General features: G+C 45.3%; 1 protein-coding gene across 3 annotated transcripts in view; it reads right to left on the minus strand.

Annotated features, from left to right (window-relative positions):
• Nucleotides 1–1005: 1005 nt before the first annotated feature.
• dnm2a (dynamin 2a) overlaps nt 1006–18862 on the minus strand; it is a 36244-nt gene continuing 18387 nt past the window's right edge. Inside the window, exons 11-21 of one of the 3 annotated variants that reach the window (XM_080856691.1) lie at nt 18282–18368; nt 17890–17960; nt 17023–17076; nt 16668–16719; nt 11063–11173; nt 7900–8009; nt 7629–7740; nt 6903–7067; nt 6208–6428; nt 5383–5616; nt 1006–1148 (exon numbers count right to left, since the gene is read on the minus strand). In XM_080856691.1, the coding sequence (XP_080712817.1) occupies nt 1118–1148; nt 5383–5616; nt 6208–6428; nt 6903–7067; nt 7629–7740; nt 7900–8009; nt 11063–11173; nt 16668–16719; nt 17023–17076; nt 17890–17960; nt 18282–18368 (1248 nt within the window). In that variant the 3' untranslated portion in view covers nt 1006–1117. Of the gene's footprint in view, nt 1149–1692; nt 4843–5382; nt 5617–6207; nt 6429–6902; nt 7068–7628; nt 7741–7899; nt 8010–11062; nt 11174–16667; nt 16720–17022; nt 17077–17889; nt 17961–18281; nt 18369–18862 lie in introns of those variants that run through there. The other 2 variants (XM_080856690.1, XM_080856692.1) reach the window with 2 other exon arrangements.

An 18862-nucleotide genomic window follows, 5' to 3' on the forward strand; every position in this document is an offset into this window, starting at 1 on the left:
CAGTCAAGACAAGGTTACATACGCTCCAAAATATATAAGCATTTTAAATTTCCCATCAATTGAGTTAGCTTATCACTCTGTCCATCTCTTCAAATACCCTTACAAGCTCCCATTTAAATAAATTCCTTAATTCCAATTTTCTGCAATGCTTCACGACACACACTTACATTGTCGACTAACAAACCATAACCTAAATGTAGTGATGAGTACTTGGGCTCTTAGAGATTGTGCCTATGATAAAGCGGGGAGGGTGCACTGCTGATTAACTTGAAAGCAATCGAAAGAGGAAGTTGAAGCAAGGGGATTGTTCCTAAAATGGTGCCTCTGCAACAGAGATGCCATACCTCAAATAATTAGTTACCCATTGAACCTTACCACTGTTGTCAAACTGTAGGTTGTACATACTCAATTTGTAGAAATCATTCCTTTGCTTTTTTCCCCTTTTTGGCAGTTGACACTGCACTTCTGAGAAATGTCTCCATCTTCAGGCGATCTTAAATGGGTTGCACTGTTCTATAGTACTGAACATCTACCAGGGGATAGTCAATATCTCCGGTCCCATTCTGAACCAACTAAAATGTGCTCAAACAGGCCTGTGTTTGCTCATAGAACTATAGTACATAACAGCGCACAAAACTAGGGGTATACCTATACAGGGGGGACAGATTTTCAATAAATATTAAAAAAGCACTCTGCCCTTTCCTTGTTACACGAACACAAAGAGAAAGATGCTTCTTGTAGATTGAAAACCACAGAAGAGTCTGAAAGATCTCATATCGTCCCACACACATACGTACCAGTTGCCCTCAATGGCAGCTGCGGCAAATTTCCAATTTGAATTCAGAAAATTGACAAGCGAGCTGACTTCTGAAATAGAACCTCAAAGCTCTCTGAACTACAGTACTTGATTAAAAAAACAACCAATTAAATAAAACCCATGACAGAGTGTTTCCCTTAAGTGATCCATGTGCAGTGTCTCCCAATCTGATCATTGTTTTCTGCCAGGGCAGGCAGTTTATGACCGAGCGCACGGTTATTCCCCAGCCCTCCTCTTCAGTGGAGTCCTCCCATGGTTACCCAGCATCACACAGAAACCCTTCCACAGCTCGTAGAGTGCTCACCATTGGTTCCGGCGTGGAGCAGGACGTCTGTGCAGGAACAACGGCAATGACAACAAGACTGTGAATCAAACTTCTTAGAAGAAATCGGGAAAACGTGTGTGTGTGTGTGTGTGTTTGTTAGATCAGGTTGCTGCTTTCCCTTGGCCTTCGTCTTGGGGTGCATCTTTGGAATGCTATCAACTGTCATGTGAGAACATAATGTAGTGAGCCCATTTGTGGAGGGGGATTGACAGGGTAATTTGAGGTGTTAAGAGAGACCTGAAACACCACCAGCAGAAACCTACTGGTCCACATGCCAAGCCTAGCGTAGCAACTTGCCATTCCCTTAGCCCGAAGTTTTGAATAGGATGGTGTAAAGGAGAAGTGAAACTGGCATGCAGGAGAGGACGACAGCCTTGTCAAAAGCCAGGAGAGATAGAGCAGTGAGAAGAGAATGGAACCACACCAGACACCAGACACAAGGACACAAGGATTATGAGCTCAGTTCTGAGAGTGTTTATTTTCAGCTGGAAGTCCATTAATCGCTACAGAGGCACTTGTAGTGTATGATTTTTAATGTCAATAGAATAAAATAAAAAAAATCTCGGCCTCTCAACCTCCCCCTAAACCCCTTCCCTCCCACCCTCCAGACCAAACACTACATGGAGGAGAGAGAGAGACAGAGGGTGGTTCAGAAGCAGAGGGACGGGAAACAGGCTGAGTCACCACCGCAGCCAAGCGCACCGAGTGCAGGAGGGTGCCGGGGAGGTGGGTGGATGGCTGCGTGGCTACAGCGCCATGGAACACAGAGAAGCCGGACCGGCTTTTTTGCGGTGAAATAAGGCTAAAGACTCCACTCCGAACGCGAGCGTTACAAACGCATGTGTGGGGGGGACCTGATAAGGTTATGCCACATTGTTAGCGGTTTGCCATTAGCCGAAGTGGCCTGTCCCTGTAGCCAGGCCCGGAAGGAGGTTGGGGGAAGTTACAAAGGGAGGGAGGTGAAGGGAAGACCTTCTGCGCGGCGTGTTGGTGGCTCGGGGAGCTCCAGTCATTTACATTTTTAACGACTCGCTTCCCTTGTTTCCCACTGACTCAGGTGAGTCATGCGTGGGTATCTATGGTTTCTGTAATGAGGCAATGGAGGCAAGCGTGGGGATCATATTTACAAGCGGGTCATTCAGTGAGGATAAACTAAAAATAAAGAGAGAAAAGATAGAGAGAGAGATGCGTCACAGACTCGATCTCCCTCTCCCGCTCACTTCCCCTACGAACACACTCATATTCTCATGTTGGGCCATTGGGAAGGAGTGAGTTAATGAAGTTAAAATCAGCACTCATCACTCCCTCAAATCAAATATAAATCAGCCACCAAAATATAATGCAATGACAAAATATTAATTAAAGAACTCAAAGCAAAGAAACAAGTCATCACATCCGTTCAGGCTCTCTTTACCCAGATTTCTCCACATCAACCGAGAATTCTGTGAAAAACAAGTTGGTTTGTCTGTTCTGGAGAGATCCCGGGGAGTAATTCTTAGAAAAAACCATTGTCTCTTCACCACATCTAAAACATCAATCGCAAATGCCCAGGTGATAAATAATACATTTCCACAATGCAGTTTGCAGTTTCCCCAGCACCCTAGTCACCCGTTCACAGTCGTGTTAGTGTTTCTATTAGTAATCACACCTAAATTATCAGAATGTAAGGGGTGTCGACTTCCTCAATGACTCATCTTTCGAGAGTGGCCTACGTGGATTGACATTCACTTTGGAAAATGATGTCTCTTGTACAATTTGCAAGTATTGGAAAGCCAATGTGGGGGATCCAAATACCCCAAACAAGAGCCGGCCAAAAAACAAGGCCTTATGACTACTTCTCTATGAAAGCTTTAAATCGTCCTGTGCTTCTCCACCTTGACTCTTCCAACCAACCACAGGCTATGATCGTATATTCATTCCCCTTGGAACCAAAAAGTGAAAGGAAGGGTCCTTGTGGTTGTCATGGACACACGCAAGTCCAAATGAGTCCGAGGAGATTGGACTTTAAGGTTATCGAAACATTAGTGGTGGAGCTGGGAGCTGTGTGACACAGATTTAGCTGGTACACCATTTTGAACACATAAGGAAATTGTTCATCCAGGATTACTTCCGGAATTTTAATATATCAGGCACAATGAACCTGCATGTAAAATTTAAAGAGGCACTCACACACACACACACACACACACACACACACACACACACACACACACACACACACACACACACACACACACACACACACACACACACACACACACACACACACACACACACACACACACACACACACACACACACACACACAGCCTCCATTCCAGGTATGGATCACCTCATAAATGGATTAAGTGCTCTTTATGTAATTGTGTGCCATACGGTTTACAATATATCCAGCAAAAAATATGTCAAACTAGTTTTGTATTCAAACTGGTATACTCAACTGAGGGACATTTTGAACTCCAGAAAAATATTTATCTAATGGGACTTTAGGCGACACTTATAATAACAATGAACTTACAATGCATTTATGAGCAAATATTCCAAAATGTGCTTGATGGTACCAGTAGATCATATTTACATTGTAATTTCTTCATGGATCTCTAATTATTAAATAATTCTGCTTTAGTGCTTTAAACCCATGAAATTGAAAGTAATGCATTTTTTTTGTCTGACATAGTAAACATAACTATTACATTATAAATTATTCTATACTATTGATAGGAGTAATAACAATCGTTTTATTTTAGTACGTTAACTAATAATGTACATATTTCCCACATGTTCATCATTAGGTAATAACACAATATAAACTCATAAATGTGTAATTCACTAAATAAACTAAATCTCGTTATTATGAAGTGTTTCCCAAAGATCAGTGACTGCAGAATGAAGGCCGGTCTGTGAGGATCTTAAAAGTTGGTCAATGTCAAAACTAGACACTCAGTTATTATGACTCCCTGTACTCAAAGTGGATACTAAAAACCACCCCTTATATATGAGCGTCAATGAACAGCAATGGTAACCTATTTCCAGTATGCGATCAGATTATATAAAACCTATAGAAAGGAACCACAGGATGAGTCTGTACATTACACACAGATGAGGTTTAAATGTTCGGCTCGGGGGGAGGGGGAGAGACTGCATGCCCCCGTCCCTGCAGTGAAGGGTGGGGGCAGTCTGCTTTAGACTAACTAAGCGCCTGCAGAGTTCCCAGGCAAAACAAAACACCTCACTTCAAAATGATGCCAAGAGCCACTCTTTCAGCAGGGAGGATCAGAGGGAGTGCCCCCTAGTGGCCTGCTGGAGTACACACATAGATACGCGCATGTAATAGTAATCCAAACTACCTGTTCTCCATTCACATACAGACCCTGTTTTTTTCTTCTTCCATTCCTTTTCATCATTCCTTTTTTTTTGGATTTCAATTACTTAAATGGATGAGATATTAGCCACTGTCCCACACGTAGAGAACAGGTGGACTACTAAATTAGGTCTACTGCTCAGGCTGGATGTATCAAGAAAAACAACAACAAAAAAACCACATGCACACATTTTCGGTGCTCATGGCCCCCTCTCCAGCTCGGCTGCAGGGACCCAGCACGCCCCCCTGCTCCTACTCCAGGCTCGGGCCTAGTCGAGCAGGGAGGGCTCAGCCGGGCGGATTATGGTTGGCCGGTGGGGGGCACCCGGGGGTCTTCGGCTGCAGAGGGAGAGAAGAGAGGAGAGAAAAAGAGAGAGAGAGAGAGAGAGAGAGAGAGAGAGAGGACATGAGACAGGCCCACTTGCAAAAAATGAAGAGTCATGAAGGAGAGAGAGAGAGAGAGTGACTAAATGAACACAGAAGGTAGAGACAAACAGAGAATTACAGAAAGAAAGAGAAGAAAAAGAAAGAAAGAAAGAGGGAGGAACCGAAAGTGAGCACATGCACACATGCAATACACTGCGTTATGAGCCTAAGGGTGTAAGTGTGAAAAGTTCACGGAGAAATGAAAGGTGAGAATGAATGGCCATCTGATGACTGCAGAGCGCACAGCAACCCCAACACAAGGGCACTCAGAGCTCCGCACCCACAGCGCTGCCACCACTGGGGCCAATGGGAGACAGGCGGGCATGTGATGAGGGAGGAGAGGTTTAGCACGTGTGGCAATCCATATCAGAGTGGCATCGCAGTACAACCTCTGCAGTTGGCACAGTGGTTGGTGGTGGTGGTGGGCGTAGCGGTGATGGAGGGGCGTCTTACCTGGGCACCCCTGGAGGTATGCGGGCAGGCCGCGAGGGGATCTGAGGGGGGGCGCTGAAGGGGTCCTGGAAGCTGTTGTTGCTGAAGGCGTTGATGGGGGGGGGGCCGGGGCGAGAGGGAATGGGGGGAGCGGCCATGGGCATCAAGGTAGGGGGGCCCGGCGTCGGACCCCTCACCGCCGGGGGCCGGTTGGTATTTGGAGCCGCCGCGACTGGCTTGCGCTGAGTTGTGGGGCTAGAGAAAGACAGAGATAGAGATAGAGGGAGATAGAGAGAGAAAGTCAGATGGAGAGAGAGAGAGAGAGAGATGGAAAGAAGGAAGAGAGAGGTAAGGAAGGAGAGTGAGGAGAAACGGAGAAACAGAAAACACGGTGTTCAAACATAGCATCACTTAGGAATGCACAGTGACAGAGTGGTAGTCATTCATCAGCACAGTTCAAGTTCAAGTTTATTTATATAGCACATTTCATATGGTATACATAGACACAATGTGCTTTAAATGGATTAAATTGCCCAGTTCATCTATTCACCCACTTATATTTCATAAGATGTACAAATAAGACATGAATCTCTGCAGTATTTACAACCCTAGGGAGTAACTGAATTTGCAACTCTTGCAACACACACGATGACTGTATAAACTACTAAAATGAAGAAAAACATGGTTGCGTCCACATTTTTAACGCATTCAATACAGTACAAAAAAACATTAAAAACATTATTCCACACACTGTGCTCAATCTACGCTCTAAACACTCGTATCTGTTTCAAGGGTAAAGAGTGTGAGAATGAATCCACTATGATGGGGAAGGGCCTCTGCTCTCACCTTGGTTCTATCCAGCCGCTGTTTACGGGTGGGGGCACGGGCACGGTAATGGTGGTGGTGCTGATGTCGCCGATGATTTTGAGCGCCTCCTTGAGGGAGTGGTACATGCGCAGCATTTCGTCCCGCCGCTGGGCCTGGTCAGCCGACTCCTCCATCAGACTGCTCTGGTCGCCGGAGTTGTACAGGTAGGAGAGCAGCTCGCAGTGGATGAACTCTTTCGTCTGGGAGGATAGAGAGAGACAGTAGACTCACTGATGGACTACATTTCACCACATTGACCATACTTGGAGCATGTCCTCCCCTGCCACCAATATAAATCAATATACCCCACCCACCCATCACTATACTCCACCAATCCACCCATCAATATACCCCACCCATCCACCCATCAATATACCCCACCCATCCACCCATCAATATATATCAATATACCCCACCCATCCACCCATCAATATACCCCACCCACCCACCCATCAATATACCCCACCCACCCACCCATCAATATACCCCACCCACCCGTCAATATACCCCACCCACCAACCCATCAATATACCCCACCCACCCGTCAATATATCCCACCCACCCGTCAATATACCCCGGCCACCCACCCACCTTTATATCCCACCCACCCACCCTCCAATAAATCCCACCCACCAATTTCCCCTTCCCACCCGTCTCCCCTCTTATTCACTTACGCTGTTGATCATGAGGTGCATGATTGCTTTGGGGACGAGGTCGCGGACGGTCTTGTTGACGATGCCGATGTAGGAGTCGACCAGGTTCCTGATGGTCTCCACCTGCCTCTCCAGCTGTGGGTCCATGGAGAGGGTCTCCGATGAGGAGGACTCCTCCTGGTCCACCTACAGTTACATTCACATGTATAATTGTGTTTACATTTATTTACATTTGGTGTATACTTGTGTTTACATTTACACCTTAACTCTACATTTAGTAATTTCACAGACAGTGACTGTCAGCATTGTACAGTTACACATTTCTATCAGTAGGTGTGCTCCCAGAGTAACTAGGCCATAGCCTTGGTGTTGTAAGCACCTTGCTATACCAGTAGAACCACAGGAATGCAATCCCACATGCAGGAACAGAACTGCAGGGCTCAAAACCAGGTACTGACCCAAAACATCTACAGATGAGTAACTGAGGCAACTGTTCCTCTGGGCATTATGCAGAGGGAAGTTGTGACCTAACTACTGGCTAATGCCAAATACATGACATTCATCTGGACCATGAAAAGTAGAGTGTGTTTGGTTTTACAGCCAGCATGATGTGTTGGTTTTCAGGGCAAAGTGGAGTGGTGTGAACACTCCCTTCTCTTTGTGTGTCTTTGATTAGGTGTTATGCTTGTATCTGTTAGGTTCATGTTATCCACGTGTAGATGTGTCAGTGTGTGAACATCCACACACCTGATCCTTCTCTGGGTAGACGCCCGCCCTCAGGAAAGAGGCCTTCCAGCTGTCAACATCGTCCTGGGAGTCACAAGCCAGCTCAACTTGACGCAGGTCCTTATACACGTTCCTGTGGGAATAGCACATACAGGTCTCTCCTATATGGCACGACACAAGTATGGCAGTTGCAGTTGCAGTTGCAGTTGCTGTATAAACAAAAAAAATCTACTGCCCGGACACACAGAAGTTCAGTCACACACACAAGCACAAACACACACACAGGCCTGACCTTTGCTCAGTGTTGAAAATGGCAAAAATGTGCTTAGTGGACATGAAGCCTTTCTCCACATCCCGGATTTTCAGGTTGTCCAGGGGTAGCATGTATTTCTTCTCCTTCTCCTGTAAGCAGAGGAAGGGGGTTCATGAGGATGTGGAGCATAACCCATGGTTCAGACCAAGGGGACCAGCTTCCATTTCTATCTATCTATCTATCTCTTTCTTTCTTTCTTTCTCTCTTTCTTTCTTTCGAGCTCTTGTTAAGGCTATCTAGCAATGTCATCCTAAAATTTAACTATTCTTTTGAGGTTTGAAAATACACAACAATGTATGTGTCCAGTGCATCACTAACTGGCGTAGAACAAAATGCCACTAAAAGCAATTGGATTCTCTCAAAGCATACTGTGTCAATCAATCTCTTGCCAGTAGGGAGAAGTGACATGACCTTTTCCTTGAACCCTCTGCATAAGTTTAACATTATCGATCAATATGACTTCTGATGAAACAGATCCAATTATGGCATTGGTTCTGACTAGTACCGTCAATCGAAAAAAAACAGCGAATGAATTTTTGCAATTTATATATATATATATATATATATATATATATTCTATTTATAGTTATGTGTAGAATGTACAGTGTGAAATTACTGTTGAAACAGAAATTGAGATGAAGACGTGGAGAAGCAGACAAGAAGAGAGACAGAACTAACCCACACACTACATTCTAAGTTGAAGTGCTCAATAAACTTGCAAGCTTGTGAATTCAACTAAGCTCTCAGTCAGTGGATGCCCCCAGATATTTGAATGCGTTACTTTTGACAGCACTATTTCTGACCGAATCATGTGAGGCTGGAGAGGGGTTAGAGTTTGCAGTAAATTGGCACGCTTTTAAATCTCAGCGCCATCTTTGGATCACAAGCCAAGCCCCTTCCCATAGGTTGGCCTCGATAAACTGAAGGTTTCCAGACTAGTTACACGGCAGGTTAGATTCAGCAGCACTAAGCTACTATGAAGCCATGTGGTATATGAAGTCAGAACTATTGTTGAAGGAACATGACTTATGAATGTCCATGGTAGGGTAGGGCTAACGGTTGTGATGTTTAATCAGACTCTGAAGAGAGTTTTATCCACTAAAGAGAATACAAATAACTTTGGTTTGCTCTTAAACAGGTAGCAGATCTTTCAAAAGAAAAAGGAAAACATTGACATGAGATTATAACAACAAACTTCAGCCAAACATGTTCAAGTTTAAAAAGACAGAAAGAAATCTGCAGAGTCAGCAGTTTCTGATTCAGTCCACCAGCCATACACAGAGTAAGAATTGTATTTCCTGTGTCTTTTTTATGGGGAAGAGGAAGAGGAGGGTGGGTGTCTGTCTGTAGCCCACCATATGGATATGCTAGACAAGAGGATGAGGAGAGGAGGAGCATGGGTGCGCTCCAGGGTGGGGGTGGGGGCACTGCCAGCCGCCTCGACTGCTGAGAAGAAGCATCTGGAAGCATTTATGTCCGCACTAACACAGAGAACAGAGCTCCAGTCCCAGCAGTTACATCACTCACAGAAACACCACCAACCCCCCAACCCCCCCACTGCCGCCCAAAACACACACACACACACACACACACACACACACACACACACACACACACACACACACACACACACACACACACACACACACACACACACACACACACACACACACACACACACACACACACACACACACACACACACACACAATCCCTCACACATATCCCAACCCCCCTAGTAACCCAGTACGATTTCCTGCAAATTCCAAAGTCAGATCCCGGCTGGAACATTTCAGCGCGCCTGCCACGTCAGTGAGCTTCCACCACCGACCGTCCTCCCTCTTTCCCTCGTCCCACTCTTTCTGAGGAGAACCGCTCGAGAGGCACGGTGAGACATCAGTCTTTTAGCTGTGCAAATGCTCTCGATTTAAGTGTTGATATTTTTTCCCTTTGCTCGGGGACAGTTGAGGACTCATCTGTTGTGCTCTTGGGGTTTTGCTGTGGAAGTGGACCTTGCTGGCCCACACAACTGGCGGTCTTCAGTGCGACACTTGGGGTAAGTGTACTGGAGACGGTTTAACACTGCACATGGGTGCATCTGGCACACTTAGTGCCAATAGTATGTTGTGAATGTTTACTTTTTTGATCATATGTACAGTAAGGGACACTACAGACCAATTCTTTCTTAAGAGAAGAAAAAAATGCATCTCAGAAGAGACACGTAACATGCAAATTTAAATAAATAAATATTTACATGAGCTAACAACTCTGAAATGGTTTAAAGTTATAAGATCTTTGTTAAGTGCACAAATATAGTGTGCACTAGTCAATCGAAGCAGTTTAGAGAGGCTTTAGACCTCCTAAAAGGCAGACGTGAGTGGTAACCACAGAGCAAGGGACTTTTCCATTTCCTAGCATGAGGTCATTCCTCCATAATTTTCTTGCTGCACGTTGACCGCTGCACCAATAAGAATGTGTTTCTGTGTGTGTGTGTGTTTGTATGTGTGTATCTAAGCTTTTTTTGTTTTGTGCATGTGTGTGTGTGTGTGTGTGTGTGTGTGTGTGTGTGTGTGTGTGTGTGTGTGTGTGTGTATGTATGTGCTGATATGCATGTTGGTGTGTATGTGTGTGGGTGTTTTAACTTTATCAGTGTTGGGTTGCGTAGTGTGTTTACTTTCTCTCTCCCCCCCCTTCTCTGCTGTCTCTAGGGCACTGACCGGAGGCCAGGCCAACCTGCTAAACCCCCCCTACCACCACCCCCACCCCCAGCGGCTCTCCCCTCCCCCCCGCCTGCCCAGTGTTCAGACTACCTGTTCATTACACTATGGCTGAACAGTAGTCCGCACATTGGTTAGGCTGGGCTGGGACACACACACAAACGCACTCTCTCACACTCACATCCGCAGAGAAGATCGCAGATGGACAAAGGGTTTACACCTGGATCAAATGTGAAAAATTACTACCTTACAACTAATCTAAAATGTACATGAGAAATATGACACCTTGCTTTATGACTAATGATGTGATGAGATAAGACTTAAAAAGAAAGATAGAAAAGGCAGAGTGAGAAATAAAGACTGAGTGTGAGGAGAGAAAGAGAGCTATATGGCAGGAGTGGTAATAAAACTGAGATGGCGCTTACTTCCTCGTCCTTGTACCACGACAGTGACTCAGCGGTCAGGATAAACCAGTACTCCTTGGATCCTCCTTTCATGATGCTGATGTTGATGGTGAGCCAGCCTTTCCGGATCACCTGTGGAAATAATTGGGGGGTGGGGTGGGGGGCAGCAGGGTGGTTTGGGTAGGTTGGGGTGAGGGGGGGTATGGGGTGTGCAGGAGGGATCAGGAGACACTAATGAGCCTCAGTTTCACAAGGACAATCTTCACCCCTGGCGACAAACGTTCAGACAGGGGACCCAGGGAGCAATACTTACCATGTAATACTGTTTTACATTACTATTAGTAAAACTACTACTAAAACAAATAAAAGTCTCCAACCAGAGCAAGCCTATGCGGTTGTACTTATCCACTAGATGAAATAACATGTCAAAAATACTTCATGAAATCTTAACCCTCACAGCAAACGCAAAAAACAGCAGCAGAGCTATGGGCCACGGTTCAAAGACATACCAAGCACATGAAGGAGACCATAAAACACAGCAGACCCGATCCTTGTGTTGGTTTTACAGGACCAACTACAACACTCATAACCTCATTCAAATAGCTAAGGGTGCTGAACGCTTCCAGAGGCCTTCAGAGATCAAGAGGAAAGAAACGGAAGGGCAGGGAGGCTGGGTCTCTTCTTTTCCACCTAACTATATAGGCAGAGGGACGGGATATAGCGAGTTGCCATCTGGACCACATGGCGGTAGGAGGTTAGTTCAAAAGGTCAGCTGTGGTATGTTAGAGGTCGAACAGAGGGGTCACTAGAGGGTGACTAGCCTACAGAACGGCGTTCAAAAACAAGCTGGGTTAGTGGGGTTAACTGGACCCTGACACACACTCCAGTGTGAGGACAAGAGACTCACTGAGGGAGAAAGGAAGATGAGAATGGGGGGATAAAGGAGGTCTGAGAGAGAGAGAGAGAGAGAGAGAGAGAGAGAGAGAGAGAGAGAGAGAGAGACTGGTAGATAGGGGCCATTATAGCTCATTAGGTGTTCATGGGGTAGAACGATAAAGGGATTTTCTAATAAGAGAGAGAGGAGGAAAATGGTTAAAGTGAACTAAGATGACGAGTAGCAGAGCACTGAGGAGAAGTGTAAAATCCTCCCCATCACAGATAGCGTGCAGGTATGCAAGATGGTCTCCCCATGACATCTAAAAGTTAACCACTGCACAGATGTGGTGTCCCACAAACGTGATGTGATCGAAGAGACTCTCTTTTCAAACAGCTAGTAGCGCCCTCTCTCTCTCCCTCCCTTCCTCCCTCCCTCCCCCTTCATGTTGTAAACCATTCTGGAGTGAGGCTGTAGGAGAGATTCATTAGTGTGTGAGAAGGCCAACAAAAACAAGAAGAGGGGCTTAGACAGCGGAGCAAAACTTCAAGTTTGCCTTTGTGGGGAACACTCTTCAACATCCCATAAACTCAGGCCAACGCCTGACATCCCCATTAAATACTACAGGAGTGTGTTTTAGGTGAGCAAGGGGAAGTGCTAAGACAAAGAAACAGACAGACAAACAGAAATGAGAGTGTGAGATGGAGGAGAGATTTTCCATTCATTCTTTGGTTAAGCTTACTCCATAGGGCGACCATGCTGGACCAGTCAGCTCTGATTTACCTGCTCTTCCAGTATCTGTAGCTATGACACAATTTTTGTGAAAGCTTACTCTGGCAATCGTACTTTAGATCTGACTGGGCAACCATTTCATTTAGCTTTTCTCAAATGGACACCATCCAGGAAAATAGCAGAACTCAAACAAATCAACCTCTTTCATCCTGAGAGATAACTGGGCCATCCAAAGAGTCCGATTTCTTAAGTGGAAACAATTAATATTCTATGACAAACTGGCACTCACTGAAGTAAAAATGACTTTTCCAAGACAGTCTCGGGAACATCCACTTTTACAATCCAGTCACTAATTTTCTGTTCCCTAATTCCAAACCACTGCACCGAAGATCAGGAACTCCACCGTCAGTTCAATTGCCTTCAAATATTAAGGCGGGTATAAGTGAATCAGAGTGTAAATTGAGGTTTAATGAGATATTCAGAGGAGCCTACCCATCCCAACAGGGCAATCTGTCTGTGGCTGATTTCCTTGGTTTATAATTAAGCTGCAGCACTAACTAGAATAAATTTGCATCAATCTCCTGGGTTCTCACCTCTTTCTAAAGCGCGAGTCTTCTCATTCACACCCACACACTCCACGGCTCACACTTCACTACATTAGAGGAGTAGTTTCTCCACCAAATGGAAATTCAACAATTGTCTTCTCGATCGCTCATGCCGGTAGTTTGTCTTTCCGAGCAGCACAAAATGAGATAATCACATAAGTGTCCGAAAGTGACCAGGGCGAATTGACCGCCGTTCCCTGTATTGCATGGTAACATGGTCTGCAGCTGTCTAACTCATCTTATGTTGTACAGAAGAAGAAACTTAAATATGGAGTTCTGCTGACATGAGGTTGAGTATGCAATGACAGAATTTTCATTTTTGGATTATCAATTCTTTTTGATGATTACAACCCTCTAAATTAACCTTAGATCAGGTTTCAAATAAGGATTGATAATGTGTTTGGCAATGAAACCGTGTACTGAGCAGACAAAGGAATTAAGACATGAAGATGTGGAAGTCCGTGTACTTTTGCTTTCTTCCTTTTTTTCTTTTTTGAAATGGGAAAATGAAAGAGGAAAATTGCCCGTCCTTCCTTCTTTATTGGTTTTAACACAGAGAAACAGAAGATTTTTTTAAGGAGCAAGTATTCACTTCAGTGTGTTTTTGAGCTGTGAACTAAACAAGATGACTGTCCATGAATGATGTATCACATCAATGGTGTTGTCAATACTGACAAAATCATCCAAGGCCAATGATGACGTTGATTCAACTAGCTGGTACATATGTAACTCATGATTTACATAGACTCTAGCCCTGGTGAAACTCTAAAACCCTCCCTGCCTTGACCACTCTATCATGGGGATATACGTCGAAACGGTTCTCATGCACTCTTCAATTAATTACATAAAAGTCCCAATCTCACAAAACACAATACTCAATGCCGGCTAAAAAAAGATAGAAACATTGAGTTCTCACTACTAAATATTCTTCTAGGCCTTAAACATGTCCTTTGTAGCTAGAGTGCTCTGTTTCTCTCTTGCAGCGCATAGATGGCGCATAGATGGCTAATGAAGAGGGAACGCTGCCCCTTTGTGACTTACTCTGCGCCACATGATGCTCTTGGTGCTTTTTAAAAGAACACATTTCTCTATCTTCAGTTGCCTTCAAATGGTGTTGCAACAACTAAGGTGCTATTTTACTTTGAGCCCATGGAATGCTTGCACAACTCAGGTGAAATAATACGTCTGGCTATGAGTACTAGAAAATTACATTTTACAATTAAAAATAAAATAAAAACATCATTAAATAGTTCTTCCTGTTTCTCAGTGTAAAAACCAATAAAGAAGATAAAAAAAGGAAAGAATACAAGAGACAACATTTATTTTAAAATTCCAAAATACTTTTCATTTACCTAATGACTACAGAATTTTAGAATAATGAATGGACGCAAAAATACACAGATCGGAGGAGAAGGGAACGTCTCCATGACAGATCACAGAACAACACAGACAAGACATTAATACGTAGAACATAAGAGTTTGTGGATCACTTCTGTTTGCAGTATTTGATTGGTTCATGTGCAAGTGACTATAGTAATGAGTTCTGTCCCCAGTGTCTGATTGGATTATGTCTGAATCAGTTTGCTGTGAGCACTTTGATTCATCCCTCCCTCTCCCACCCTCTCTATTCCCGTCGGAGATGCTGCAGCCGAGTCCCCACAAGGCAAACTCGGTCTACCCCAAACCAGTCGAGAGCCGCAGGGGTGCTGCCACCGCCACAGGAGCACAGAGGCCTTGGTCCCCTTCCACACCCCGACCACAGCGCCACACAAATACACCTGGCCTGGCTGCCACTGAACATACATACAGGCAGGCAGAGGCAATGCTGTGGTGGATGTTTGTTTGGTTAGTCACATTGTTGTAGTTGTGCACAATTACACAAATTACTTGTGGTTGTTACTGTACGCACACCAATTAACGGGCGTACAGTGGGCTGGAAGTTTGTGACGACGTCACCGATTACTGGTGACGGTGAGACAATAAAAAGAGACAATATGTTAGCGGATTGATATTTGTCTGGGTTCCATCTTTTAGTACCAGCGGGTCTGTACCTTTTCCGGTTCGCCCTCACTGAGGCCACCTAGCTGTGGGAAAGAGAAACACCGTCAGCCTGCTGGCTTCTCCCAGTGGTTCTCTCCTAGAGGAGGGGCGGTGGGAAAGAGGACCTAGATCCAGACTCCTGCCTCTGATCTCCCCTGCCTCCCTGAGGAGGTCTGGACTGCTGCCCTGTTATGGCCTCGGCTCTCCTGTCAGGTGTGCCCCCTACTGGTCAACTCTAACTGGTTGTAGAGGTATGGTTTTGAGGATTACTTACCAGTATCTCACCCTGCAGTGTGGTTGGAACGAGGGGAAGGGGGGCAAGGGGATGGCAGAGCAGATTACAGTAGAAAGAAAATGCAGACAGACAGACAGACAGACAGAGAGAGAGAGAGAGAGAGAGAGATAGACAAGGAAAAGTGTGATGGGGAGAAAGAGAAGTGATGAGAAAGAGAACACAGATAGAGAGATGATGGAGAGAAGACATTGGTAAGTGAGAGAGATGGAGTGAGAAAGATGGAGATTGAGACATAAACAAAGAAGAATGAAAGAACGACAGAGGGACAGAAAGAAAGACAGAGGGAGAGAGAGAGAGAATAGTTACGTGCAATTAGATTCACTTGAAGTTCCACACACCAGTTCAATACAATTGGCAACTTCATTAATGGCAACTGGTTCCATGCACAGTCTGAATTACAGCAAACAAGAGCATCAGTTAATTACGCCATGACAAAAAAGGGGGTCAAAACTAAATAATACTGTGATTATTTGTTTTCCGTGCTGCGGGGAATCATGCCTGTTGAGTGCCAACGTGCAAACATACGATTAACACAAGCCGTGTTAGCAGTAGAAGTTCTACTCCTTAAACGCAAAGAAGCAGGGGAGGGTAGTGGGAGGTGGGAGGGTGTATACATGTTCTGATTGCTGATTACTTCCCCCTCTCTAAAATAACACTCAGAGACTCTCAGGGATCAGGATTGCTCTCTCTGGGACATGGAGCCTTCTGATCAGGGAGACTGTGAGGGGCTGTGCAGGGTGCACAGGGACATTGAGAGATTCCACCACATACACACACACACACACAGTCATCTTTAATATCAGGAGACACAAGAAAATGCAACAAAAATATAACATTCATCGAGTGGATTCAAAGGAAGGGTTTTAGGGGTTGGTGGGCGGTTTAACTGGAGGTCTTGAGGATATTAGGGGATGCATATGTCTTTGGAGGACTGGTGATTTTAAGGACCAGGGGGTGGGTGGGGGATTTACAGTAGGGGTCATCACAATGGGGAGAGGCAGGATCTGACCAGTGATGATGGGGTGGGGATTACTCAAGGGGGCAATTTGGGGTCAGAGTGACTAGACAAAAAGCCCATACCTGGTTAGGAATGGCCCTCTTCTTGTTCGCATGGATGTTCCTCTGCTGTGCGCTGTAGAGAGAGAGACACGAGTCAGACCAGATGGAGAGAGAGAGACAGGTGAGAGACAGACAGAAGCAAGGTAGAAGTTGACAAGCATCTTCTCACTCAGCGCCATTTTATTACAAATCTCACGTCTGAAGAACAAAATTGATATTTAGCTGCGGCAAAACCTATTCCCCTGACGGTCAGGTATCAGAGTAAGCTAGAGGCTTGGAAGGGGTCTTTGGGAGGGGGCTGAGCTGAACACCACCTGCAAGGGCGGAGAGAGCACAGTGGCCCAAATGTGTGCGGGTCGTGGACCTGGGCGCGCACCTGTTGTTGTGTGGGAAGCCACCATCATCCGACCTGCCAGCCACCCAGTCAAGGCTGAAAGTGACGTGACGAGAACCGTTAAACAACAAACACCTCACTAGCACCGCAAACCGCACCGTGCTCACGCCTCATGCTTACACACCTCATGCTCAGGCCCCTCTACAGGCAAACAGACCCTGGGATGCAGAATGCATTGGTCGGACGGGGGGGGGGGGGGATTGCCTGACACAACCGGTAGCTATCACACCTCCAACTACAAAGGTTTGCTATTCAACTGGAGACCTTTCCTTTGGGGGACCTCGTGCAGCAACACATCAACTGCTTTTGCTTGCTAAAAATGGGTATCTATGAACACCATGCAGTGAGTTCTCCTGGTAATCATATTAACACAAGGCTACATCCACTGAGCACACAGCAACAGCTCATAATTAGCCGTACTAAACTCCAACCAAGTTCATCATTCAGCATCACAGCAGATGCAGGCAGGCCATGTGCAATAGTGACAAAAAAAAAATGAAATGATAATGACAAAAGCAAATAAATAAATAGATAAAAAAACATTTGTCAAATTATTTGGAGGGGAATTCAGGTCTACATCAGATCTCCAAGATCAACACCACAAAGGGTGACCCTGGCTCTCCCGCAGCTCGTTATCCTTAAGGTCAGTTTTTCAGAACATTTCAACACAAGCAGTGGGAGGTTAAGGTACACTCTCTAATGCTCAAAGCGGCGCACAAAGACACACACACACAGTCACTTTCTCTCTTAAACACACACACTTCTATCAGGGACTGGGAGACGGGCTTTTGGTGGAAAAGGAGGGATTAGGAACCCAAGGTGAAGGAGACGATGCAGAGAAGTCCATACTTAGCGAAGCCGATGAAGTCCTCGTGGTTGGTGTTGATGTACGACAGCTCAACGTCAATAAGCAGAAGAACCTAAAACCAAACCAAAAGTCAGCATGACTCTTAATCCAACACAGAGGCTACACCCGTCACACATGAAACATCCTCAGTGTCAGAACACAAAGAGGGGAAACAACAAGAAGACGGCTAGAGGTCTCTGAAGACACTTTAGAAAGGACACGTGTCAAATAACAGGAAGGGAAGGGTTTTCTGTTCGATTTGGTTATTTCCCTGTCACTTAAAAAAAAATAGCATCAACCGAATGAATACAACTGTCGTAATGTAATGAGACGGCTTAGGGGTGGCCTGGTTTGAAGTGTTCTAAACAGCACGCCGTACTTCCTGCAGCCTCACCTGATCCTTGGTCTTGCCCTCTCTCTCCCTCACATGGGTGGAGACGATCCTTTCAGTCTCTTCTCGCAGTCTGGGGTAGGCGGTGAGCTGCAGAGCCAACAACATATAACTGCAGCGCAGAACACACTCACCACAGTTCACGGACAACAAATAGAAACACACACACACAGGCAGCCATGTATGTAGACACACCCACACCCAGCAGTCAAAGCTTGCGGCCATGCACGCAACTCTGTGAACTCAAATAGGATCAAATCTGGGGGTGCTAAGTGGAAGGGCTAACGGCGGTTCAATACAATCACATGGATTTACTCTCTCTCTCTCTCTCACACACACACACACACACACACACACACACACACACACACACACATTTGCCAAAGCAGCAAGGAATACACCACACACTGAGAATGACCATGTGAAAACACAAGGGAATGATTGGCATGTTCCTGTTCATTTTGAACATGAGGCTTTAAAGGAGCAAGACTGCTCTTACTATGGATCACCATCAAATGTGATTGAAACGAATCAACAAATGGTCACGTGGAGGTAATGGTGCTTCCCATCACTTTTTTTTTTTC

This window comes from Sprattus sprattus (genome assembly GCF_963457725.1).
Source record: "Sprattus sprattus genome assembly, chromosome: 18".
In the NCBI taxonomy this organism is placed as follows: Eukaryota; Metazoa; Chordata; class Actinopteri; order Clupeiformes; family Clupeidae; genus Sprattus; species Sprattus sprattus.